The sequence below is a fragment of the Elephas maximus genome, chromosome 16 (assembly GCF_024166365.1).
Source record: "Elephas maximus indicus isolate mEleMax1 chromosome 16, mEleMax1 primary haplotype, whole genome shotgun sequence".
In the NCBI taxonomy this organism is placed as follows: Eukaryota; Metazoa; Chordata; class Mammalia; order Proboscidea; family Elephantidae; genus Elephas; species Elephas maximus.
Genome location: NC_064834.1, coordinates 70,019,173 through 70,046,251, shown reverse-complemented (window position 1 = coordinate 70,046,251; position 27,079 = coordinate 70,019,173). Strand labels below are relative to the sequence as shown.

The 27,079-nt window shown below is 50.9% G+C and overlaps 1 protein-coding gene and 2 pseudogenes across 2 annotated transcripts in view; 1 reads left to right on the top strand and 2 right to left on the bottom strand.

The window, feature by feature from the left end:
- The window catches only part of GRK5 (G protein-coupled receptor kinase 5), a 237,159-nt gene that overhangs the window by 25,587 nt on the left and 184,493 nt on the right, over positions 1 to 27,079 (bottom strand). For both annotated transcript variants that reach the window (XM_049855869.1, XM_049855868.1), the window contains exons 5-6: positions 8,829 to 8,929; positions 7,962 to 8,054 (exon numbers count right to left, since the gene is read on the bottom strand). In XM_049855869.1, coding sequence (XP_049711826.1) covers positions 7,962 to 8,054; positions 8,829 to 8,929 — 194 coding nt within the window. The remainder of the gene's footprint in view (positions 1 to 7,961; positions 8,055 to 8,828; positions 8,930 to 27,079) is intronic.
- Positions 2 to 7,955, bottom strand: LOC126059857 (60S ribosomal protein L39-like; annotated as a pseudogene).
- LOC126059858 (60S ribosomal protein L39-like) lies at positions 6,567 to 6,723 on the top strand (annotated as a pseudogene).

Below are 27,079 nucleotides of genomic sequence, written 5' to 3'. Positions count from 1 at the left end.
AAGCAAGAATACAACATTGATCTCACAGTGTTTAGATCCAGAATCCATAAGAAATAGACAACTGCACCAAAAAAGTAGCTGGTGGGAGGCACAATTCTATGATCTCCAAAGTGGCCCCTGAGTACCCCCAGAAATCACGGCTACAGATAAAACCTTCAAGGACTTACTCTGGAGCTGGGTATTCAAATCCTCCTGCTGAGTGCCCAATCTGTGGTCTGCCCAACAGATTTTAGCCTTTCTGGACCCCACAATTACTTGAGCCAATTTCTTAAATCTTTTAATATATATGTACACACACACATACACACATCACACATCTCCTACCAGTTCTGGTTCTCTGGAGAACCCTGACTGATACGGGTTTTGGTGACAAGAATGGTTCTAGACGAACAGTACCTTAAGGATGAGTTTTCTGAATTGGTTCTGGAGTTTCTGGAATCGGTTCTTTAATCTGGTTAGATTTAAAGGCACTGATGACTCTATTTCCAACGGTAAAGAAGGCACTCATAAACCATAGCATGATGTAGCAATAGATACACAAAATACCACCAGTGGATACTCCTAATCAAATACTTATAAAAGGCAAGATTTTGGGTGACCATGTATTTGATTATCTTAGAGCATTTTTGTCAAACTAACAAATATAACAAGATGGGCTAGTTGTTCCTAACAGTGCTGGAGAAGTGGGGAAGGAAAAAAAGACGAGTTCAGGGCTCCAAATTCCCAGCTCAAGCTCCTCATAAATGACTTGAAAATTTCTATGTCTGACCTGAAAAAAATCCTTATCTCTTGCAGCTGCAGAGCTGAGATCTCTGAAAACCAAACCCAGAGTCTCATCCTGGAAGTGGTTCAAAACAATACAAACTGAATTCCCAGCCTTGTACCCGTGTCCGCTGTTACAAGTGAGGGCACTGATTGGAAAGGATCTCAAAAAAATTGAATGGGGACATATGGGCAGATCCTGATGAAGCTGGGGATTGAACCCCTAAATTCTGTTGAGCCTTCTTCTTTACCAGTACAGGCAGACCCCCAACCCCTCTCTGTAGAGATTAACCCCACATTGCCTGAAGAACCTGTAATGGTCTCCTTTAAGGTAGTCATCCTGCAAGGCATCCAAGGAGAATGCCACGTGAAAACCAAGACAGAGATTGGAGTGATGTGTCTACAAGTCAAGGAACATCAAAGATTGCCAGCAAAACAAGAAGTAAAAGAAGAGGATGGAATAGATTCTCCCACACAGGCTTCACAGTGGGCATGGCCCTGCCAATACTTCGAATTCAAATTTCTGGCCTCCAGAACTGTGAGGCAATAAATTTCTGCTGTTTTAAGTCATTCATTTTGTGGTACTTCCTTACGGCGGCCCTAGGAAACTAAGACAAATCCTCGTAGGCTGGGAGAAAAAGAGTTCTTGCTTATTCAGAGGGGGAAAGCTGAAGGCATGAAAAAAATGTGAGCCCATAGCTGCTTAACCGCACTTACCGCGTGGTTCCCTTCTCTCTCCTAAATGCAAATCCTGTGGCTAAGCTCAGAGGGAAGCTATGTCCTCTGTGCAGGGAAAAGGGGAGGGGGCCAAGGAGCCATGGAGGATGAGCGTCCCCCTGGAGGAACATGAAAGAGACCACAACCCTCCCCACACCTGCACACCCAGGCCTGCCCAGCAGGATGGGCCACAATTCCTGTCCCTGGGAGCCCAGGGCTACTTCTGTAGGTGCTCCTCCAGCCCCAGTCCACACAGCCCTGAGGAAACCAACCTGGATGATCCCTTACCACACTGCTCCAGCCTTTAAATGAGGCCTCCTTAGGTTGCAAAGGCTGCTTGTCTTCAAGTCTAGTCCTGCTCAACTTTAACCATTGGTTCCCCACCTTTCCATCACCACCAAAACCCACGGCCGTCAAGTCAATTCCGACTCATAGAGACCCTATAGGGCAGAGTAGAACTGCCCCAAAGAGTTTCTAAGGCTGTAATCTTTACGGAAGCAGACTGCTACATCTTTCTTCCCAGGAGTGGCTGGTGGGTTTGAACCTCCGCCCTTTCAGTTAGCAGCCGAGCACTTAACCACTGCACCACCAGGGCTGCTTTCCACCACCAAGGACCCCTTTATTATATTCCTCCATAAATCTAGGGCTCTAAAAGATCCTATCTGTCTAAAGTGGTAATTATGAAGTAATAATCACCTTGTATCCCTACCTCCCCATTTTAACTAACCAAAGCCATTTGTCATGTCTAATCAGAACCTCTGATCAGGATGTTACTTCCCAGAGTTAATAAATAAATGGTCATTCCAGTCACAGCAAAGGACTTCCTATTTCAGATAGCTTGTACTTTTTCATTGCCAGCCTGTTTGGATACTATAATTGGCTTTTACCATGTCAAGATTTGCTCTTGGCCATGAGGAGAAATGAAATCCTGATACATGGTACAGCACGAATGAACTTTAAAAACATTATGCTAAGTGACAAATATCGTATGATTCCACTTATATGCAATATCTAGGATCCAACCAAAACCGGTTGCTGCTGAGTCGATTCCGACTTATAGCCACCCCACAGGACAGAGTAGAACTGCCCCAAAGGATTTCCAAGGAGTGACTGGTGGATTCGAACTGCCTACCTTTTGGTTAGCAGCTACATGCTTAACCAGGGCTCCATATCTAGGATAGGCACCAAAGTTTATTAGTGGTTACCAGGGGTGGGAGGGGGGAGCGGAAAAGGGGAGTTGCTGCTGAGGGGACATTGAGTTTCTACTAAGGGTGATGGGAAATTTTGGAAATGGATAACGTTAATGGTTGAAAAACATGATAAATATGACTAATGTCACTAAATTGTACATTATGTAACATGAAGAATGTTGAAAAGGCAAATGATTTGTTATATATATATTTACCACAATTAAAAAAAAAAATTGACTCTTGGATCTCCAAAGCTATTTGTGAGCACACTCACCTCAACACACACACACACAAGTCAAGAATCCTGTTTTTCAGGGGCTGGCAGGACACTGAATTGGGCCACAGAACAGGATCAGCTAGAGAAAGACCAGTGAGACTCTAGTCCCCAACCACACTTTTTTTTTTTTTTCCAAAGCAAGGTCTCACATATTTATTAGTGTAGTCACTGTCTTAATGCAGAAGCATAAAAACAAAGGGAGAAACCAGAATTTTCCCAATACACGTTCATTTGTACAGATGGTGGCGAAATTCCTAACTTGATATGGTAGAATGCTAGTGATCCTGATAGAAGGGTAACTCTGTGTGCTGTCCCGTGTGCGACTCTCTAAAGACCTGGCTTGGTTCTTCCCCAATGTCTCCTCTTGGAGGCATACCTGATTTTATTACCAGTTTTCATTTCATTCCATTGGGGAATGGGGGCGATTCTGCTTTTGTTTCTTGGCCAGGAGTTTCTGGATCCTGAAAGTCTTATGAGAAGACATGGCAGGGTGGACAGCAGCTGCACACACCACAATGGCAGAGAAAAGGAGAAAAAGCCATAGCCACTCTTGAATGAATCCTCCGTAGAAAACCTTCTCACTGCTGCTTCCATCAGAAGATTTGGATTTCTCTGGAAGTCACCTTTTGGGCACCACTGATCTTTTAATGCAGCCCTAACAACCCAGGGCACTCTCTAGCCCACCTGTCTCAAATCCATGGAAGTGGACTTGCGTATCTCTTCCCCGGTGTTTATTTAAGGCGCCCTGGTGGTGCAGAGATTAAAGCACTTGGCTGCTAACCAAAAGGTCAGCAGTTCAAACCCACCACCCACTCCTTGGGAGAGAACTGTAGCAGTCTGCTTCCATAAAGATTATAGCCTTGGAAACCCTGCAGGACAGTTCTACTCTCTCCTATAGCATCACTCTGAGTCTGAATCCACTGGACGGCAACAAGTTTGTTTTTTTCGGGGCGGGGGGTTGTGGTGCAGTGGTTAAGTGCTTGGCAGCTAACCAAAAGGTTGGCAGTTCAAACCCACCAGCCTTTCTGCAGAAGAAAGATGTGGCGGTCTGCTTCCGTAAAGACTTACAGCCTTGGAAAGCTAAGTTCTACTCTGTCCTACAGGGTTGCTATGAGTTGGAATTGACTCAACAGTACACAACAGCAACACCCTGATCCAGCTGGAGCACGCAGCCGCTGGCTGCAGGTGTACCCTGCCACAAGGCTGAAGAACGTTCCCTACAGCTGCCCTGGAGACCACAGGAAGGGGCCTGGGCCTAACCCATTACAGGCACCCCATATGACCACAGAACCCCTCTGCTGGGGGAAGGAGTGTAATACAATTTCCCAGGAATTTCTTGGTTAACCTTAACCACTGCACCACCAAGTCTCCTTGGTTAAACTTGGGAGGGAAAAAAAAAATTCCTTTAATATTCCAACAGCATAGCCCTAACAGGGCATGATCTTTTCAGCAAAAAATGGGGTGAGGTGGGGTGCCATGCTTTAGGGCACTTCTAGGCCAGGGTGCTGCCCTCCTGGCTCCAAAAATGTAATACCCTCAAAAGTGTGAACTATTAACTTCTTTGCAGTTGTGCACGAATTAAAAGTGTCCATTTCTCCATTTCATGAACTTGGTACAAACCAGTCAAATGAACTCCAGGGGCCACAGCTAAAGGATTCTACCGGAATTGGAGAGCCAGGTGGACTAAGGGCGAAGAACTCCAGTTAAGGGGCTGGGTGAGGTTCCAGCCTTGCTGGTCCCTTGCTGTGTGACCCAGGGCCAACCCATTAACCTCTCTGAGCTTCCGTGTCTTTAGTAAAATGGAGGTAACTTTAATGCCTGTGTCCCTGAGGGCTCTTTGTAAAATGCTGTGTGAGGATCAGATGTCCTTATTAGAATTCACAGGAATAAAGGATATGGCCTCTGGGGGCAGTCTCTATGGTAACAATCAGAGGCAGATTACCCAGGAAGCAAGGTAGGCACAGGCTTACTTGTGCTTACTTACTAATCTGTAGTGCACAATTTCATCTGCATGTGGTGAAAAACAAGTAAATTGTGCACTATAGATTAGTAAGTAAGCACAAGTAAGTCTGTGCGTACCTTGCTCATTGAGTAATCCATCCCTCGTAACGACAACACACACTGTATGAAACACCTCGCTTAGGGCCTCATTTCATCCTCACACCAGCCTCAGGAGATGCGACTATTACAGCCCCATTCTGCAGATGAGAAGGTTGAGGCTTCGAGAGGTGAAATGAGTTGCCCAAGGCCACGCTGGTAAGCCATGGGGCTGGAATTCAAGGGCAAAAAGCCCGTTACAGAGCCTATGCTGTGTCTCCGGCCCACACTGCTACCCGGCACAGATTTCAGACGTACAGTGGCGCAGATCAGAGTCGTGGGCTATGCATGGTGGCACAGATCAGGGTCATGGGCTACGTAGCCCGTGCTCCAGAGTAGGAGTGGGAGGTACCGGTGGAGTGGGCATGACGGCTACATCCCCACCAGACTGTCCTGTGATCATTAGGACCCAGGATGGAGCCTCCAGCAAGGGTCAACTGCCTTCCCCAACACCAGACGTGGTGAGGTTGATGATGGTGGTGACGCTGATGATCACGGTGACGAGTGCAATAACTACACTTGGCAGGTTAGCTCCTGGGGCCAGATGGCAGGCGTTTGTCAGGGGACTTGCCTTGTTCTAGGCATGTGCTAAGCTTATCTTATCTCATCCTCCCAGGCAAGCACTACTATTACTCCATTTTACAGGTTAGGAAACTGAGTGTGGAGAAGTGAGTAACCCATTCCAAGGTCCCTTGGATAGAGGCAGACCTGGGATCCAACCCCAGGCTGTGGGCTCAGAGCCTGAATTCTGACCTGGGACCCTTAGCAGGACGTATGGGCTGATCCTTCACGTCACCAGCTCTCTTGGAGCCATGTCATTTGTGTGCTGGGTGGTGGTCGGCAGGCCAACAAGAGGGCCATCCACTGGTCACCCTGTCATCCCACTGGTCAGGGGGGAGAAAGAGAAAGAGACCAGCCCAATCAATGGCTGCAGAGTACGACGTTTTCCTTTTGGTCTTCTTGAGGTGGGCTAGGAAGGAGCCACAAACATGGCTTTTGGGTGGGTGGTTGGGAGTCCCTGGCTGGTGAGAATGGTTAACGCACTTGGCTGCTAACCAAAAGGCTGGAAGTTTCAGTCCACCCGGAGGCGCCCTGGAAGAAAGACGATCCGCTTCTGAAACGCCTGCCATTGAAGACCCCGTGGAGCACAGTTCTACTCTGACACACGTGGGGCCATTGCGAGTTGAAGCTGACTCCATGGCACCTGGCTTTGGGTCCCGTAGCTTCAGCAGCATCTGCAGGGGTTGACACACAGAGAGACAGGAGAGCGGAGCAAACACCGGGGAAGAGATACGCAAGTCCACTTCTGTGGACTGGAGACGGGTGGGCCAGAGAGTGCCACGGGGTGTTAGGGCTGCATCAGAAGAGCAGTGGTGCCCAAAAGGTGACTTCCAGAGAAATCCAAATCTTCTGATGGAAGCGGCAGAGAGAAGGTTCTCCATGGAGGATTTCTTCAAGAGTAGCTATGGCTTTTTCTCCTTTTCTCTGCCATCGTGGTGTGTGCAGCTGCCGTCCACCCTGCAATGTCTTCTCTTAAGACTTTCAGGATCCAGAAATTCCTGGCCAAAAAACAAAAGCAGAATTGCCCCCATTCCCCAATGGGTTGGTATGAAAACTGGTAATAAAATCAGGTACGCCTCCAAGAGGAGACACTGGGGAAGAACCAAGCCTGGTCTATAGACAGTCGCACGTGTGACGGCACACAGATTTACCCGGGCCAGGGTTGCATCCTTGGCTTGCTGGGTGACAAAGCAAGTCACGTCCTCTCTACGTCTCCATTTCCATATCAGTCATGTGGAGGCACTACCTGCCCAAGCAAGTCACCGCCGTGCATGTGAGAGCACTTTGAAAAGAACAAAGCAGGAAATCAAGCACATGAAAGACTCTGGGTCTCACCCGTTCTGAGAGAGAAGAAAAGCTAGACAGGAGGGAAACCTCGATGCTCGCTTATCAGAACAGCGTTGATGAAGCTGTGGGAGGCAGGACGACAAACTGAGGCAACCATTTCAGAGGGCAATTTGGTAGTCCCTCAAATTTTTAAAATTGGGTAATTGTGACCCCCATCATCCATCTGTCAGCTTGCTCTACTGTGGTGGCTTATATGTTGCTATGATGCTGGAAGTTATACCATTGGTATTTCAAATGCCAGCGGGGTCACCCATGGTGGACAGGTTTCAGCGGAGCTTCCAGACTAAGATGAAGTAGAAAGAAAGGCCTGATGGTCTACTTCCCAAAATTAGTCAATGAAAACCCTAAGGATCACAACAGAATATTGTCCAAAATAGTGCTGGAAGATGAGCCCCCCACCCCAGGTTAGGTTGGAAGACCCTACACAATAGCTACAACAATGGACTTAAACATGAAGATGGCACAGGACCAGGCAAGGTTTCATTCTGTTATACAAAGGGTCACCATGAGTTGGAGCTGACTTGACAGCAGCTAACAGCAAAATATTCACCCAGAAACTCATCTGCTAGGAGTATCTATGGATGTACTTGAAAAGTACATAAAGATATCTCTACAAAGCTATTCATCACTCAGGGGAGACTGCACAAAAACAGAGAACCACCGCTTTGTCCATCAATGGAGGAGTGGGATAAACAAAGGCGGATGTGCAACCAGCTCAAAGAATAAGGTAGGTCTTTACTGGCTGGTGGAGAAAGAATTCCCAGAGGGAGTGAACCAAAACAGCAAGAGCAAGGTGCTTTGTGTACGTGTACATGAGTGAGTGTATGTGTGTGCAGACGGTTTCATCAGCATAGAATGTTTCTAGAAGAATACACAGAACTTAACAGGAGGAGGGTGGTTCATTTTATTAACCATGAACCCATGGGAGGTGGTGGATTTTTACATGATTCTCAAATAAAAAACCTGCACCCCACCCCCACATTCATGCACACATTGCACGGGGCGCTCACCTTTCTAACCATTTCCACTGTAGGAAGCGGTCGAAATACATGCTGTCCAGGTATTCTTGGAATGGTTCTCCCCGCAGGTAGGCATGGACGGATCTAGCTCAGAAGGAACAAACAGAAAACATTTTATAATCCTGTCCTGGAAGCAGACAGGGAGAGCTACATCCGGCAGGTCACCTCCCGGCCTCATCCATTTCCAGGCTCAGATGCAAACACACAGGTGTCTCAGGACAGATGCAACGGGTCTGTCAGACGTCCTTTCATTCTACCCCGCCCACCATCACAGGCCACACTGGGGATTGTGGTCTTCAGCCTGAGAGCAATGGGGAACCATGGGAGCTTTGGGCAGGAGTGTGACCTGCTACCTGAGCGAGAGGATCTCAGAGATGGGGAAGGAGGTGTGGGTGCGTGGCTGTGTGTGTGTGCACACTTGTGTGTGGGGGGGGATGGCTGGGGCTGAGTTGGTGCATGTCAGGTGCCATATTTGCTGACTCCTCTCACACTCACTGGGACCAGTGCCAGGCACCTGCAGACAAGGTGGAGGCTAAGGGCAGTGTGAGTCCCCCCCGCAGCAGCACTGCCCATTCAGGTGGTGGTAGGGGTTGGGGGCTGGGAAGATTTCCAAACCTCCCAGACAGGTCACATTTTTGCACATCCCTCGTCTCAAAGGCCTGGAGAGCTACTCTCTTTCAACACCCCTCAAAGCAGATGTTTTCTTTGGACTTGGCACCCGCGTATCTTTTTCCCTTCGTAAGAAGTGGACAAGCAGCTGGTTGGCTTAGCTGGTCCCTAGGGCACTGAAGGCCTGCACCCCGTGCCCAGAGCTGCAGGGTGGAGGTCACGGAGGGGAAGTCACGGAGGGACACTTACTGCGTACAAGCAGAAAAGAGCTCTTTGCAGGGCCTCTGAAGGAGCTTCTCTTCCGTCTGGGAGACCAGGTCTTGGCCGACCTGGCTGACGAACACTGGGGACTGGAAGCAGGAGGAGAAGGGCAGTGGTCAGTGAGGAGGAGGAGGAGGGTGGCCAGAGGGGCTGGGCAGCACTGCTTCTCACGTGTATGTGGGGGGCTCTTTTAGGGCCAAGAAGGAGCCAGGCCCAGATGACAGAGTACACTACAGGTGCACATGACAGCCCCACCCCAGGTGTGCCAGGTGGACCCATCTTCCCTCTCACCCACACCTGGTCTTAGGCTGCGCCCACTGTTCAGTGGTTCAGGGAGGTGCCTGGGCTGGAAGGGAATGCAAGAGCCAGGGTTTAGGGTCAGACTGCTGGCTCTGCCACGCACAGGCTGTGTGACCTTGCGGGTATCACAATCTCCTCTGAGTCTCACAGTCCTCACCTGCAGAACACAGATAGTGATAGTCCCAGGTCCTGGGCTTGTGACCAGGGCTGAACAAGGTGCTCACAGCTGTACAGAACTGGGCAACGTGGCCCAGGTCATTGGTGGGTGACCACTGAGCATTGCTGCATCCCTTAGCCACTCTGGGGCCTGTTCCTCAGAGGGCTAGAGTGAAGACGAGCCCTTCCCAGCCTCGAGGTTCATTTGTGAACAAAAGGCTCAGTGGGGTGCAGGTTGGCGCTGAGTGGTTATGAGCATAGCTTCGGAGGAGAGAGACCTGGGTTTGAATCCCAGCTCTGCTACTTGTATTTGTGGGACCTTTGTCTTCCCTCATCGGCCTCATTGCTACAAGGAAAGCGATCAGGTATCACAGGTTCTCCCGGCAAGAATCACTGGGATGATTCCAATGATTTAGGTAAAGCACGTGGCCTAATCCTGGCTTTGTACCTGCACACGATAAATGCCCCCACTGCCATTTTCTTCGCCTTCTAGGTTCAGCTGTTTGGCTGAGTATACGGGAGTTTCTATGTCTTACCCAGGGGCAAAGGAATCCTGTGAAACAGTGGTTAAGCGCTCTATGTCTTACCCAGGGGCAAAGGAATCCTGTGAAACAGTGGTTAAGCGCTCGGCTGCCAACCAAAAGGTCAATGGTTTAAACCCACCAGCTGCTCCTCAGGAGAAAGATGCAGCAGTCTGCTTCCATAAAGATCACAGCCTTGGAAACCCTGTGGGGCAGTTCTACTTGTCCTACAGGGTAGCTATGAGTTGGGATCGGCTCGAAGGCAGTGGGTTCTTTTTTTTTTTTTTTTACCCAGGAGCAGCAGGGGCCTTTGGGAGGGAGATGGCAGGGCCGGAAGGCAGCCCCACCCAAGGCCCACAACCCCCACGCCTGCCCCTCCCCCAACCATTCACCCTCTACCAGCTGCTCACCGGGCTGATGCACCAGCTGGGCCATGAGGTGGGTTTTTAATAAATTACAGGGATAATTGAGAAAATTGCTGGGAGTAGGCTCAGGAAGACAGGGTGAAGACATATCTTTCTCCCTGAGGGATGCTGAAGTCTGCAAGGCTTGCTTCCGGCCCCCCGCGCGCCCCCCACCCCCCGCACTGAAACACGACTGTGAGGCTGATTACTCTGCAAAGTCCAGTGGGGGTGTCTGTGGGAGGGGCTCAGTGCTAGCATGTAGGGGGAGTCCATGCCATCCCTGGTGAATGAAATCAGTGGCTCGTTTTCTGTTCCCCCCAGTTCTGAGTCCTTCCCTCTTTCTCTCCCAGTCTCCCCTCCAGTGGTCTCCCCACTGAGCAGGACCCAGAGCCCCAGCCCCAGCCTGTGTGGGCAGGAGCTGCTGGGATGGCAGATGCCTCTCACTTGCGAGAGGAGGGAAGCTGTTTGGCCCAAACATCAGGTTCAAGCGCGTTTCCAGGGATGGCAACCATCCCATTGTGGCTGCTGACCCCGGGGGCAATCCCGACGGTGGGGGCTGCCACTCACCCTCCATCTCACTCTGCCCTAGACTCTCTCCCTCTCCAGACTACAAACTTGATGGAGCACCCCTCTCTGCAGCAACGGCTGCTCCTTTTACAGGAAAGCTGATGGGTTTGTGGAGGGAGTCCCAGGCCAGGAGGCAGGAGCCCTGAGCTCTGGTGTCTCCGTCTCCTTATTTGTAACAGGAGGAAGCTGCTCTAGAGACACCCCAAGTGTCCTTCGAGATTTAGGAACGAATGATTGGCGGTTTTTTGCTTCTAAGACTTGGGGAACTGTCTTGGGAATTCTGGCAGCTGAGTCTCAAGGGAATCAATAACTCCTTCTACTTCACAGCAATTAAATATTAAAACAAACCCCAAGGCCATAGGCAAACACTTCTCACCCTGAAAATGCTTCTGAATGAGAGCTGATGGCTGGGGCAGCCTCAGTTTGGAAGGGCCCAGTGCCTGCTGGCACAGACCTGGCGCTCACTGTGTGTTTGTTAATGAACGAGATGTGCCAGTATGTGACTGTGAACTTGGTATTCAGTTGTGGTGTTCAAATGTGACTTTGAACCTGCTGTAAATCAACTGGGTGGGCAGGCCATGGGGAATAACAGAGCCACTTCCTTCATTTCTCCCAGTGGGAAGCCCTGTTTACCCACTGTGGGCCCAGCCTGGTGCCAGGCACGGCAGGCGGTAGAGGTGGGGGTGGGGGTGGGAATGGGACAGGAAGCCAGTGTGGTCTTTGACCTCTAAGTACTTTTTCTCCAGTAAGACGTGAATGATACACTATAAGGAGTCCCTGGTTGGCACAAATGGTTAAGGGCTGGGCTACTAACCTAAAGGTTGGTGGTTCAAACCTACCCAGGGGCACCTCTACACAAAGGCCTGGTGATCTGCTTCTGAACGATCACGGCCGTGAGAGCCCTATGCAGTGCAGTTCCACTCTACACACATGTGGTTGCCATGAGTCGGGTGGCAGCTGGTTTTCTGGTTTACTATCCTAACAGAAAAGTTATTTCACCTCTCAGTTCTATTGATGATGTATAAAACAGGGTGGCTGGGACTCAAACGGCTTTCAAACTCTTTAGCAGCAGACTTTTTTTTTTTCCTTCCAAATAAAATTTATCTATAGATCCTTTGCTGAAGATAATTCAAAGTGGCTGCAGCAGTATATCGACAGGGAACTGCCAAAAATTCATGTTGGATTCAGAAGAGGACGTGGAACCAGGGATCTCATCGCTGATGTCGGATGGATCCTGGCTGAAAGCAGAGAATACCAGAAGGATGGTTACCTGTGTTTTACAGACTATGCAAAGGCATTCGACATGTGGATCATAACAAACTATGGATGACACTGCAATGAATGGGAATTCCAGAACACTTAATTGTGCTCATGAGGAACCTTTACATAGATCAAGAGGCAGTTGTTCAGACAGAACAAGGGGATCCCGAGTGGTTTAAAGTCAGGAAAGGTGTACGTCAGGGTTGTATCCTTTCACCAGACTTATTCAATCTGTATGCTGAGCAAATAATCCGAGAAGCTGGACTATATGAAGAGGAATGCAGCATCAGGATTGGAGGAAGACTCATTAACAACCTGTGATATACACATGACACAACCTTGCTTGCTGAAAGGAAAGAGAAAGCTTGAAGCACTTAACTGATGCAGATCAAAGACTACAGCTGTCAGTATGGATTATACCTCAACATAAAAAAAAAAAAAAAAATCCACACAACTGGACCAATAAGCAACATCATGATAAATGGAGGAAAGATTCAAGTTGTCAAGAATTTCATTTTGCTTGGATCCACAATCAATGCCCATGGAAGCAGCAGTCAAGAAATCAAATGACCTACTGCATTGGGCAAATCTACTGCAAAAGACTTCAAGTGTTAAAAAGCAAAGATGTCACTTTAAGAACTAAGGTGCGCCTGACCTAAGCCATGGTATTTTCAACTGCCTCATATGCACGTGAAAGCTGGACAATGAATAAGGAAGACCAGAAGAAAATTGATGCCTTTGAATTACAGCGTTGGTGAAGAATATTGAATATAACATGGACTGCCAGAAGAAGGAACAAATCTGTCTTGGAAGAGGTACAGTCAGAATGCTCCTTAGAAACGAGGATGGTGAGACTTTGTCTCACATACTTTGAACGTGTTATCAGGAGGGATCAGTCCCTGGAGAAGGACATCACGCTTGGTAAAGTAGAGGGTCAGCAAAAAAGAGGAAGACTCTCAAGGAGACAGATTGAAACAGTGGCTGCAGCAATGGGCTCGAGCATAACAATGATTGTGAGGATGGCGTAGGACCGGGCAGTGTACTGTTCTATTGTACATAGGGAGGCTGTGAGTTGAAACCGATTCGATGGCACCTAACAATAACAACAACATAGACCCAATAAGGGGCCCTGGTGGCACAATGGTTAAGGGCTAGGCTGCTAAGCAAAAGATTGGCGGTTTGAATCCACCCAGTGGCCCTGCAGGGGAAGGACCTGGTGATCTGCTCCTGTAAAGATTTTGGCCTAGAAAACCCTATGGGGCAGTCCTACTCTGTCATATGGGGTCACTATGAGCAGAAGTCTACTCAACAGCACACAACAACATATAGACCCATACTTAAAACTGATAAAAATGAGGTAATTGATAACAATGCTTTACATACATTGAAAGCCGACTCTGGTCAGGCTCTGTGCTAAGCACCTTACCTGCAGCATTTCATTAAATCTTTTTTAGGACCTCTGAGGTAAGTATTATTATGATGCCTATTTCTCAGACGAGGAAACTGAAGTTCACAAAAGTTAAGTGATTTGTTCAAAGTCACACACCCAGCAAGTGGCAGAGAGGGGGTTTCAGCCCAGGTTGCGTGACTATAGAAGGAGTGTTCTAGTTGGAGATGGTGGGGTGTCTGAGCCGCTGGTGCTCCCCTCACCCCCTCCCCATCTTCTAGAGGCCCCTGACGTGCAGAGCCCAGTTTGAAAACCAAGAAACTGTGAGGCCCTGCCAGCCACGGTGGTCTGAATCCATATGAAAGATGACATGGCTCAGGCCCACAGCCCAGGGCTCAGAGAAGGGAGAGGTAACGATAGGTGGGTCATCTGGAAAGCCTTCAGGCAGGATGGAGTCAGAGGGAAAGTGGATTGCGGCCTCAGTACCCCCAATCCTCATCGCCCTCCCACCTGCGAGCAAGGACAGCCAACTGGCTGCTGTTGGCTCCCTTGTCGGCCATACTCTACTAACTCCTAAGGGGACAGGAGGGGCGATCAGCTGTGTGCATGAAGTCACACCACTCTCATAGCTTTGGGGCTGGCAGCGGGCTCTGGGGACACTACCCCCAGTCCAAGCCCAACGAGGGTGGCTAACAAGCAGATAATAACGCATTTGGTTCAATGACCATCACTTTAAGATCAGTCTCTGGTCGGACATGAAGAGATGAAGCGATTCCAACCAAATGTCACTTCAACTGACTCCAGGGAGTGACACCTTTGCCAATAAGAAGGAATAAGAAACTGCTGGCCAGTTTACATCTGGAACGGAAACCCAAACCTGCCAGGAGGGTCACAAATGGAGCTGCTGCTCGGGGGGGTCCAGCTGGGCCACATTTGCTATTTGCATCGGTGGAGCTGGGTGGTGCTGGGTCCTCCCCTCCAGTTCAGAGAAAAACCAAACTCATTGCTATCGAGTTGATTTTGACCCTGTAAGTCAGAAACTCTTTATGGAAGCAGACTGCCACGTCTAACTTCTCCTTCGGAATGGCTGTTACGTTCTAACTGCCAACCTTTCAGTTAGCAGCTGGGCACTTAACCACTATGCCACCAGGACTCCCACCAGTTCAGAGAAGTCCATTTCAAAGAGAAGCCACTAAGAAGGGGGTCACAGCCTACAGCAAGAAAAACAGCTGGATGCTTGGAGTGGCTCTGGGGTTCTGAGCAGCCACAGCCCAGCTGCAGCCCTGCCGCCAAGAGCCACGCTGGGGGTCTTCAAAGGCAGGAAAATTCTGTTCCACTCCAGATCCCTCTCCAGGAGGCTCACCCAGAGGGTGTGTGAGGTGGGGCGGGCAGGGGTGCATCCTGCAGGCTGAGTGGGTCCCAGACAGAAATGCCCATGTTACCCAGCTCCTGTCCAGAGGCGAGATGAGAAGGCAGGGGGGACAGGAGCTGGTTGAATAGACACGGGAAATGCAGGGTATTTGTATTGTAGGGAGAGCAACTAGGGTCACGTAACAATGTGTATATAAGTTTTTGTATGAGAAACTGACTTGAATTATTGACTTTCACTTAAAGCACAATAAAAAATTAAAAAAGACATGCCTACTTTGGCTCTGGCCAAATCTTGGATACCTGGTCCTCACTCCCTGCAGGCTCTGGACCATCGGAAGTACTACTGTTGGCAGTGCCATGGTCCTTTCTCGCCGGAACTGTGGTGAAGCTGAGGGCCAGGGTGGGAGGACCTGACCTGAAGCTTTATTTGTACAACGGATTAAGAGTAAACATGTGTTTGGGGTGACGTGGGGACTAAGAGATTATGTTCTAGAAGGCTGAAAGCCACTCCTCGCTGCTGTGATAGCTCAACGCTTCTTCACCCCTCTCAGTTCAGAGCTGCGGCTTCACAAGCCCTGTGTCTACCCTGAAGCAGGAATGATCCAGGGCGTTTCAGGCACTGAGGCAGACAGGCGAGGGGGCTGGGAGGGTATTGGCCTTTCCTCGGTGTCAGCTGTCCCAGTACAAAACCACCCTGACGGATGCTTTACTCAGTGCTCAATCAGGAAGGATGTCCCACCACCCTCAAACTCTGGCCTCCCTCTGATGCTCACTGCCCACTCTCAGTGACTTTGTAGAGGTCACTGGGCAGAAGTCACAGAAACCCCAGGGCAGGCAGACAGCCTACCCCAGCTCTGCCTCTGCCCTTCACTCAGCAAGGCCAGCCCAGCATCTGTCCACTAGGTGGCGCGATTGAGTCTTGCCACGATTGTGGGACCCCACGAGGCACACTAGCCTCCCTCCTGGTCCTCAGAGTTGGGAGGCCAGCCGGGCACACCTGGAATAATTACCAAGTGCTTAACCTTGGAATAATGACCAAGCGCAGCATTTGCAATAACAGGTAAGGGAGTAAATGAGATATCAATTTGGGAGAGAGCCCAGCAGAGATAAGACAGGGCAGGACCTTGAAGGAGAGGTGGAGTTTACACTGGAGTAAGCAAAGGTCCTCAGTGATGAGGACTCAGCCAGAGAGTGGACCACAGCAGGAAGGGCTGGCAGGGCACCCCACTGTCCTGAGTAAGTTGCAGCCTCTCCTCAGGCAGCGACGAGGCCTGAATCATCAGCCCCTAAGATGACTCCCAGAGGGCTGCAGCCTGCTGACTCGGCAGCTGCACCTGCTTCCTGGCCCTTCTGTCCCCTCTGCACCACACATGTCTGACAGGTGGGAGGGAGATGGTCTCCTGCATCAGAGAGAAGCTCCAGATGTGTGAGGTCCTGGTTCCCAAAGCATCTCTGTGCATCAAAGCCTCTTGTTTCAATATGTCAGAGTGGAGTTGGGGTCAGTTGTACGTGGCTGGTGTCCTTGGAGACAAACACACAGGGATGGTGCATGACTGAGGGGCTGTGACATGCTCCTCTGCTCACACTCCCCTCCAATGCATATCTCTTCAGCAGCTGACAATGATCCTGAAGTCAGCGTCATTGACTGAACCTTCTGGAAACTCAAACGCTACACTTCTTTGAAGACTCAGGACCCAAGGTGGAGCAGGAGGAGAGAAGGACACACAGGGCTCTCCCGGAGACCCTTCAGGGCTCACCCAATCCAACCCACTCATTACACAGATGAGAAAACTGAGGCCCCAAGGAGGGAAGGGACCCTTCCAAGGTCACACTGCTGGCCCACAGCAGAGCCAGGATTAGAACCCAGGGTACAGGGAGTGGACCTGAGCTGCTCAAGCTCTAGACCAGCTCTAACCCAGGGCTTCCAACCGGTTTGTTCCAGTTTGACTCACTGCTGAGAATTTGCACTCCCACCCCAGATATAATGAATCAGAACCTACATTTTAAAAAGTCCCCAGGTGATTCTTATGTATATGCATACATTTTAACAAGCTCCCAGGTGATTCTTATGTATATCATGCACACAAGCACAGTGGGTTCGAAGCCCTGCCCAAGCCAGCTTGATGAGAAGGACATAGCTTTCCCGTATCAGACCAGCTTGTCCGCATTTCACAGATGGGGACATGTACACACAGCAACCTTACCCCAGTGTCTCTCCCACCCAACCCTCCTCTCCATCCCCACCTCATTCCCCTGTTTTCAAGAATTCCCTTCTCTTGCTCAGACTATTCAGTAGCCTCAGAGCTCCCTGCTACCCACTTGGCTCTTGCACTTGACACCATGGTCTCCCAGGTAGTTTTTCTATACCACAAAGCATCGATGGTCCCCACTGCGTATAGGACCAATTCCAAGGCCTTGGTGTGTTGGCCTCCAAGGCCCACTTGGGCCTGGCCCCTAACACCCTTCCAGACCTGCTGCCCTGGTGCTCTGGCTCCACACTCATTGCTTCCTGGGCATGCTCCCTTAGAAGGAGCCCTTCCCACCCATCATCGTGTGTCCAAAGCCACCCAGTCTTCAGGACCTTCTTCCAACACAACCTCATACAAGATGACCTTCCACCCAATCCCACCTCCCAGTGACAATTGTCATCATCATCACTGGCATTTCTTGAGTGCCTTCTCTGGGAGCTATACTGCTGCTTATTTCATTTAATCTTCTCAAGGTAGGTTTAATTACTATTTTCCCCATTTTACAGATGCAGAAATAGGCTCAGAGGAATTAAGTAACTTGCCCAAGCTCCCACAGCTGGTATGTGAGTGAATATAGGCTTCACGTCCAGGCATCTGACTAGAGAGCCTTATCCCTAAGCATGTCATGCCCTCAATCCTCCTTCTTAGATGGCGCTGCAGGAGGGTAGGACTTGGCCTTGAGGAGCAAGCCCTGCTTTGAGGCCCTTGGGGAGCCCTGGCTCTAGAGAGACCTCGGTAACGAGGTGTGCTAGACCCTGTTTTGGCAAAGACTGTTGGTGCAGCGCTCTCGTGCATACCCCCCACCCCATGCACATACACAGGCTAATGTCCAACATATGTTTCGCTTCAACATATGAAAACATCCCGCGAGGAGTTCGGCTCATTAGCAGTGTTCCGTCAGTGGACAAAAGGTCAGCCCAGGAGACTATCCGCTCTATCTACAGACGCAAGCACTTAGGGCTTAATGATGTGTATATTTTCACATGTGGGCAGTTGACATTCCCCCATGTAAACTACTTGCAGTTTCCCAATGTGGATAGACCTGGCTTTCAGGAAAAGCTGAGCAGCAGACAGAGCCAGGGCTCTCCAGAAGAAGGGGTCCCGGAGGGGGCCCCCGTCCTTCTAAATGAGGGGCTGCCTAGGGTTTGCCCGTCCGGCCCTGCCAGGGTGGAGGCAGATGTTTCTTGGGGGGCCACCCCATTTCTCCTCTGGGACGGGAGCGGGGGAGGGGCCCTCCCACAGCTGCACCCTGGCCGTCCCTTGACCCTTCATGAGGGGATCTGCGTCAGCTGTGGGGAGCTCTGCACGCAAAGCCCCCAGCCGGCCGTGGGCGGGGACAGGGGTGGGGCCCCAGTTGGGGCCTGAAGCAATTGTGGTGCCTCAGAGGGGCTGCTGCAGCCACTGGCCTGAGCAGCAGCAGGGTGCAGCCCGTGGCCTGGGCGTACCGTGAGCATACCATCCTGTGAGGTGAGGTTGAGTGTTCCAGGGTCCCAGGTATAGAAACTGGGCCTTAGCGCTTTGAAAGGCAGGGCAGCCATTTCATTCCTGTTTCATCAGAAGCCAGCCCAGCACTTGGGGCACAGTGAATATTCCATGAATGCTCGTAGACTGGATAAAGTGAGTAAATGGTGGGGCTGAGACTCAGATCCAGGCCTGTCTGACCACAAATCCTGTGATCTGTTCACCTGGCTTTTTGGAAATGATGGAATGATGCTTCTGGAACATAGCACGTACTCAACATACTACGTGACTAAGTACGTGTGTGCGTGTGCACAGCTGGATAGAGTTAAGAGGTCAGGTGGAGAGCAAGGGGGTCTGTCCACCCAGAAGCACCTTCACCAGGTCACCAGGTCCAGCCCCTGCCTTCGTGACAAGCTGGGCCAATCAGAGCTCTTCTTTGAGTCTTCTTGACTAGAACCAGGATGAAGGACTGTCTCAGGCAGAAACTAATGCCTGGGGGCTAGGCTTCCCGCTGAGGAGAACCTGGAGCTGGCCTTGGACAGAAGCATCCTGGTTCCAGGTGTTGGGCAGCCCTGGGTCTTCTCATGGGTTCTTTTGAGTATATGAGAGAACTTCTCCCCATCCTTCCAATAAATTCCCCATTTGAGCAGGGAGTCCCTAGGTGGTCAAATGGCTGATCGCTTGGCTGCTAACCAAAAGGCTGGAGGTTTGAGTCCACCCTGAGGTGCCTCAGAAGAAAGGGCTGGTGATCTACTTCTAAAAAATCTGTCACTGAAAACCCTATGGAGTCCCCACAACTACTGCCCTGAGATAATCTTTAAACCTTAAACCAAAAACACCCCCTAAAGTCTTCTTAAAACCAGACAACAGTTTGGCTTAACTAGTAAAGAATGTCTGCCCTGAGCACTGTGCTCTTTTAAGATCTACCTGTATGGGATCAAACTGACAACAGCAACTCTAACGGTTACAGGGAAGCTTAGAGGGCCGTGAGTTTACGTTACTGAGGGAGGAACCACTTGGAAAAGGAGGGTGAGAATGGCTGCACAACTGGAAGAATGTGATCAATGTCACTGAATTCTACATGGAGAAACAGTTAAGTTGGTGTGTGTTCTGCTGTGTATATTCTCAACAACATAAAAATAAAATCAAGACAAAAAAAAAAACCACCCTACAGAGCACAGTTCTTCTACCCTGACACGTGTGGGGTTGCCATGAGTTGGGGTCCACTCAACCGCAGCTGGTGCTTTGAGCAACTGTGAGGCAGTTATCTGTCTCTGGTCACCAAGAGTCCAGGCTGGTTCCTCTGTGAAATCAGAGGCTTAGCCCAGGTGACCCCAAAGGGCCTTCAAACTTCGAGAGCTCGAAATTCCAGACAACTCAGCACCTGCCGCTGCCTCGCTCCTTTCTCACCCTGAAGGTGCTGGTTCCCAGAACTAACTCAGCCTGGCTCACTGACCCCAGACGTGGCACTGGAGGAGGCAGCGGAGCGAGGGGGCTCGTCCCCACCCCGAATCCTGGCCTTAAACTCCACACACTTGTGCAAAGCTCACCAGGGACCAAGGGAAGCTCAGGGAGCAGAAGCCTCAGGGGGGCTTCCTCACGAGGGTTGATTTAAGGTCTAGCTGACAGGAAGAAAGAGCGCCATTTTTCCACCTTTTTAATCAAAACCGTCACCGCCGTGTGGGGAGGCCCGTGGCGCCTGGCATCCGTCTGGAGCGGTTCCTCTCTGTCCTCGGCCGGGCAGGACACACACTGCATGAGCCCAGATGAGAACAGAACCAAAGGAAAAGGCAGGGCTTTTGTCTCTTGGTCCTTAGGGGGAAACAATCAGCCCAAAAGCTCATGCTCGGATGCCTGGAGACTGCTGTCTATTCTTCCACTTGTCAGCTTTGGGTCCAAACACCCCGACTTAGCCCAGGAGGGTCCCCCATGGTCAGGCCAGTTGGGAGGCACGGCTGTAATGGACAGACATAGCCCCAACAGGCAGGGACACACGGCTGGGTGGGAGCTGGTGGCCGGAGGTCCTTGGATGATGCGGGATGACAGCTAAAAAATGGAGAAATCTCCCTCCCGTTGGGTGATGAGTTCTAAGGCAAGGTGGTACTCACCACGCCCCATGAGGGCAGGCAAGGTTTCCAACCAGAAATGGAGTTACCATGAAGCAGAGGAAGCACAAGCTTTAGGTCCTGGATGGGAGCTACAGAGTATTCCAGGAAGGGAGGGAAAACCAGGAGTCAGTGATAAGAAGGAGCCCTGGTGGCACAGTGGTAGAATTCTTGCCTTCCGTGTGGGAGACCTGGGTTAGATTCCTGGCCATCGCACCTCATGCACAACTACCACTGGTCTGTCAGTGGAGGTTTGCATGTTGTTATGCTGAATAGGTTTCAGCCAAGTTTCTAGACTAAAGTGGGCTAGGAAGAAAGAACTGGCGATTTACTTCTGAAAGTCAGCCAGTGAAAACCCTTCGGATCACAATGGTCTAACCCACAACCAATCAAGGGGATGGAGCAGGACCAGGCAGCTTTCACCCTGCTGTGCATGAGGTCGCAAGAATCAGGGACCAGCTCAATGGCAGCTAATAACAACGCTTCGGGTAAATTGAGATCTCAGACTAAAGGGACCTGAATTTCTAAGCCTCTAGTAATCTGTTGCGATTTCTTTTCTCATTCTCAGTAAATATTTGCTTTTGTACTTAATGTTGTTTTCTGTTTCTTTTCTTTTTAAAAATATTTTATTGTGTTTTCGGGAAAGGTTTACACAGCAGTTTAGGTTCCCATTCAACAACTTCTACACAAACTGTTGAGTGACATTGGTTACATCCTTCACGATGCATGAACATTCTCAATATTTCTGTTCTGGTTGTTTCCATTAATCTAGTTTCCCTGCCTCCTTACATTCTTTGTTTTAAAGTAACTGCTGACCAGTTGGTGTATTCTTTTTCTTAAAGAGGGCCCTCCCCAAATTATTTAACTTCGGCTCCCTACAAAATCTGGATCTTCCACTGTCTCCTACACACAGCACTCAGTCTCAAAGGGGCCATCTTGAGAGGGACGTGCCCAGGAGTCCACCTCCTCCTGCCTCTGACTCCCACCACACCTTGAGGAAGATGGCACCCAATCTGCCACCTCTGCCTTTCTCTCGAGGAATGGCCAAGGGGTCCAGAGTCTGGAGGGCTCACGGGGCTCTCTGGAGCTTTGCGTGGTCAGTAGAGGCCAAGGTAAGGCAAGCAAAGGAAGTAACCCACTATCCTCCACGAGGCCCACAATTCCATCAGAGACCACTCTGGCAAGTTCCTCAATGCTTTGGGTAGCGATCTTTCACTCCTCTTTGGTGGGGACCTGGGGTAGCTGGTTATTTGGGCAGGCCATATTGGTCTTCCTGACTCGTTGACATTCAGAACCCCACCAGAAAGAGACTGCCAGGGATGGGAGTTGTCTCTGCAAATAGAGAGGGAGGTGGGCTACTTCTGTGACCACTTAAAGAGTTTGGCTCAGGCCGGTTCCCTTGAGTCAGCCAAGGAGCCCGTTGCTTCTCCAGGTGGGGTCCAAGCCAGTTCAATCCATCAGCCACACAGCTTCCTCAAGCATCCACTCTGTGCCCCAGGCATTAGCTCCATCCCAGAACCTCAGTGACCAACCCACTCGACCAATGGCAGCAGTTTAAGGCCAACAAGGACTGCAGGCTCCCAAGTGTGGCGTGGGTTCTCAGCTCCCAGGAAGGAGAGTCAAGGAGCCCTGGCTCATCAGACACAGGTGGCTTCATGGCCCAGGTGAGGTGTGACCAAGGCCTGAAGGATGAGTGGGATTTGGCTGGGCAGTAAGGAATACCCTTCTCCTGGCAAGCCCTGGTGGTGCAATGGTTAAGAGCTCAGTTGCTAACCAAAAGGTTGGCAGTTCAAATCCACCAGCTGCTCCTCAGAAACACTATAGGGCAGTTCTACTCTGTCCTATAGGGTCACTATGAGTCGGAATTGACTTAATGGCAACGGGTCGTGGACTTCTGGCGTTTGCCCACTGGGAAGTCTCCTGAGAAGACAGGGTGCTGAAAGAATCAGTTTCTTCCTTATGGGAAAATTGACACTGTTCCGGACAAATTTAAGATGGTAGGATTGCATTTGAGGACCCCAAACAAACAGCAGGGTCATCTGCCCTACAACCAAGTGGGGGATCATGAGACCAGGAGGTGCTGTGAGCAAGGCCTGCCTTTGGAGGGGGTCCCAGCCCTTCCAGATGGTGACCTGCTGACCTGGCCACCCGGGGCCCAAGGGGTCACACTCCCTGGGTCAGCAAAGTGGAGGAACACAGCCCTTGAGAAACAGCCACAACTCTTCACGAAGGGAAGAACAGATTGGGGCTCCCAAGAGCTTGACCCCTTATTTCCTTTGCTGTTGAAATGGCTTCGCAGAAATCAGGATGCAGGGTTTTTAGGGGTCGGGAAGAGAGAGAGAACATTTTTAAACCCAGTCAAAATCTAACCAGGGGCCCCGAGAGCTGGGCAATTTTAATGAGAAAGAAAGGAAAATATACAAGCAACCCTGACCCAGACCTCGGCCCCTTACGTCAAAGCAAAAGGCAGTAATTAAGGAAATGAAAAGTGCAGGGTCACGGAGTGAGGGGCCAGCTGTGCTCTGTCAGCGTGATAACCCTGGTCAGGCCTGAGAGTGTGATGGGCCTGACATGCGGTTGACATGGCCAGGCGCTGCCGTGAGACCAGGGACAGCTGTGTGAGCAAGGGTAGAATGTTTCCTGGTGAGTGGTTTGAACCCAGGTCCCTGGGTGGCGTAAATGGTTTGCACTGTCTGCTAAACTAAAGGTTGGTAGTTCAATCCTACCCCATGGCACCCCTGAAGAACTGCCTGGTGATCTGCTTCCGTAAAGATTACAGACAAGAAAACCCGATGGGGCAGTTCTACTCTGTAACACATGGGATCGCCAGGAGTCAGAATCAACTTGACGGCAGCAGGTTTGGTTTCTGTTTTTTTGTTTGGTTTGAACCCAGTCAGCTCGGCTCCGGGTCAACCCAATGCACGCAGGTGACCCATTGCAGCACTCTGGTCCAAAGCGGCCAGGTGCCATGAGAACTTCATTCTTCGTGTGTGGGAGGTGGGGCACAACAGGCCAACTTTCTACCTCCAGGGACACCCACCAGCCACCCACACCATTGTTTCCAAACCAGGTTCAATTTGAAACTGTCGAAACAGCTGGGCCTCGGAGGTTTTTCTCTAGTGAGGATTTCATCCCGAGGGGCTGGGAATTCAACTGAAAATCCTGCGTGATATCATTTCTCTGCCCAAGGCCCACGGGTGGGCAGGGCCTCTCAGGCCGCACAAGGACCCCAAAAGCGTGTCGCTGGCCCCCCATCCCCCAAATGACAGAGCTGAGGACCCTCAGGAAGCCTGTGGGGGATTCACCATCTGAAGTCACTCTAAAGGGAGGAATTCTGAGCAGGAAATGCTATAAACATACACGAGAACTGGGTCAGAGGCAGAGTCTCACCGCTGGCATGAAAGAAACACCCAGTTTTCTGACCTGGAAGGTCACGAGAAAGGAAAGGGGTGCAGAAGAGCCCTCTGTAGCCTGCTGTGAGGACCCCGGCTGGCTCATCCACCTCAAGGAAGTCAGGAGGAGCCGAGAAGAAATCAGGCTGTGGGCGAGGAAGAGCTTGTTTTCCAGGAATGGCTGAGGGGAGGAAAACATATGCCTATTTGATGGACAATTACATGGTCATTAAAAAGGACAGGCAGGGGACCGTGATGAGAGAAAATGCTAGGGAGACAGCAGCAGGAGGAAGCTGAGGCCAGCGTGCAGGGCAGTAGCTGGATGGGGCCAGGCAGTGACCAGCTGCCGTGTACACCTTTCAGTTGTCAGGCCACCTCCCCTTTCGTACTTGCTCACCCTCGCCACCCCTTGCTACACCTGGGAAACTGACTCGAGGGACATGTGGTCTTTGGTTAACTCTTGAGAAGACAACCCAGGGGAGGAGAAAGGGCACAGGCCCTGGAATCAGACAGACCTGGGTTATACCCAGCTTCACTCTTACCAGCTAGGGAGCCTTAACTCTTGTTGTTACGTGCTGTCGAGTTGATTCTGGCTCGCTCATAGTGATCCCATGTGACAAGAGTAGAACTGCTCCATAGGGTTCTCTTGGCCAGGTCTCTCTCCCGAGGGGCAGCTGAGTGGGTTCGAACCGCTAACCTTTTGGTTAACAGCCAAGTGCTTAACCATTTCTGCCAACAAGGAACCTTTACTGTCCGGGGCAAAATGGGGCCAATCATGCCTATCAGACAGGACTGACGTGAAGATGGAAGGCGCTATGAGTGTAGACTGTATGCACAAAGCATACAGGAGGTGTTCCATTCATGTTACTTTCTCCACCTCCTTGCAAATGCACCCTCAATAAAGGAGTACCAGAGAGTCGATGACTTGGGGCCACCCCTTCAAGGAGCAGGATGCTGGCATCAGCTGCCCTTTCTGCTTTGCTCAGACATTTCAAAGGTCTCGGCAATTAGACACCTCCTGGCCTGAAGAATACAAAGCGCAGAGGATGCAGGCCCAGCTGCTGGCCCAGCATGATGGGCAGAAGGAAACGAAGTCCGGAAAGGTGGCTGGTACCTCTCCAAAATTTTAGCACAGGTTGGAGAAGCCCAGTGAGGGGTGTCCACACCCTTCTCTTGCAATCCACGTGGCCCTGGGGGATCCAGCTTCTCACTGGGTCTCAGTTCTTTCATCTAGAGTTGAGGAGGCTGGCTTGGCTCAGGGATTTTCAAGCGGGGTTCCAAGGGACCCTAAGTGCCTCAGAGTCGGGGCCTGAGGAGGGGGTGCAGCCCCCAGCCTGGTCACCTGCAGTAGTTCTTTGATCTGTTTGCACACTGGAAATCTGTAGCTAAAACTGTTTGCGAGGCCCTGGATCAGTGGCCTCCGTGATTTTCCTGGGTGCTGCGGCCCCACTCTAGGCGGTGACCTCTTTCCCCTTGGGGTGAACTGGGAGACAGGTCCCCAAGATGGGTGCTCAGACCCCTTCCTGATGCCCTGGGATTTCTGGGGGCTCAGCCACAATTCAGGACCCAGCACAGGGAGCAAGGCAGCTGCCAGGCCCTGGCTGGGAGAGGGAAGTGGGGGCTTCAAAGGACAGAAGCACCACGGGCCTGTGGCTCTCCAAACCCACCCTTGCTCCTGGTCCTGGATAATCCCTCCATGAGGCAGGGGGCCAGGCTGGGTTATCTGGGAAAGCACAGATTCTGAAGTCTCAGCTCCCCGCCCCCCTGCTTTGTGACCTTGGGCTTGTTACTTGACCTCTCTGTGTCTTCATCTCACCCACTATAAAACGGAGGTAGTAATCTGCGGGGTGGATGTGCGGGTTAAGTAGGTGAACGTTTAAACAACAGTGTTTGGCACACAGTTAAGTGCTGGCCATGTGACTGCTGCTTTTGTCATTATCATAAGTGTCCAGGCTGCCTCCTGGCTCCACAGATGGGAAGGCCGAGGCCTAGAAAGAGGAAGCATCTGCCTGTGAGGGAGGGCAGGTGAGGACAGGCCCGGGGTCAGTCCCTAGATCTGGCTGCAGCAAGGGGTCCTGGCAATGACTTAACATCTCTGGGCCCCTTCTCTCACCATTTCTGAGGCTGTTAAGGGGACTGAGTGAAAACGTGGGATGTGAAGTTCCAAGCACGCAGTAGTTGCTCAATAAATGGTAGTTCCCTTTCGCCTTGCCCAGGACAGCTGGTGAGGACAAGAGTGGCTATATTTCATTTTGAATTCCTCTTTCTGCTGCTCCCAAAAGCGGAAGAGGAAGCGGAAGAGGCCCAGCTCTGCCCTACCCCGCCCTCCCCACAGCTGCAGGAGAAACCTCCAGGCAGTTCCCCTCTCAAGCTTTCCTTCCATCCTCTTCCCCCTTGAGTCCCTCTGCACTGCCATGGCAGGAAGTGGGAAAGGCCAGGACCATGGCCAGCTGGCCCAGCTGCCCTCCCACCCTAGCTGGCCACCCAGCCAGACCTTGCTCACAGGGTCACAAGAAGAGGTGGACTTTGAGCTTGCTGGGTTCACAGCCAACAGGACGGAGACGCTGTTCTGGACCCTGGGAGATGAGGGCCATGCTATCTTAGCAAAGATGAAAAGCCAGGTCTGGGTCAGCGGCTGGGAGCCCAAGTGCCCATGGAAGATGGGCAGGCACTTAGAAGGAAGGGATTTGACCAAGCCATCCCTATTCCGTGCCCTTGGTTGCCTGGGGACCAAGGGCTGGTTAGATGGTTAGGTGAGGGTGCGCTCTACGCCATATCTAGACCTCCCGCCAGGCCACACCCAGGAAGGGAGGTCCAGGAGGGAGCCAGACTCCTAGGCCAGTGCTCTTTGCCCCAGGCCACAGTCTCTACCAACAAGCCAGCATCTATGTAATTAAATAATGTAATTGTCGTTATCGTTAGCTGCTATCAAATTGAGTTGCCCCTGATTCATGGTGACCCCATGCATAACAGAAAGATATGCTGCCCACTCCTGCACCATCCCCATGATCAGTTACTCATCAGACTACTGTGATCCAAGGGATTTTCATGGGCTGATTTTCAGAA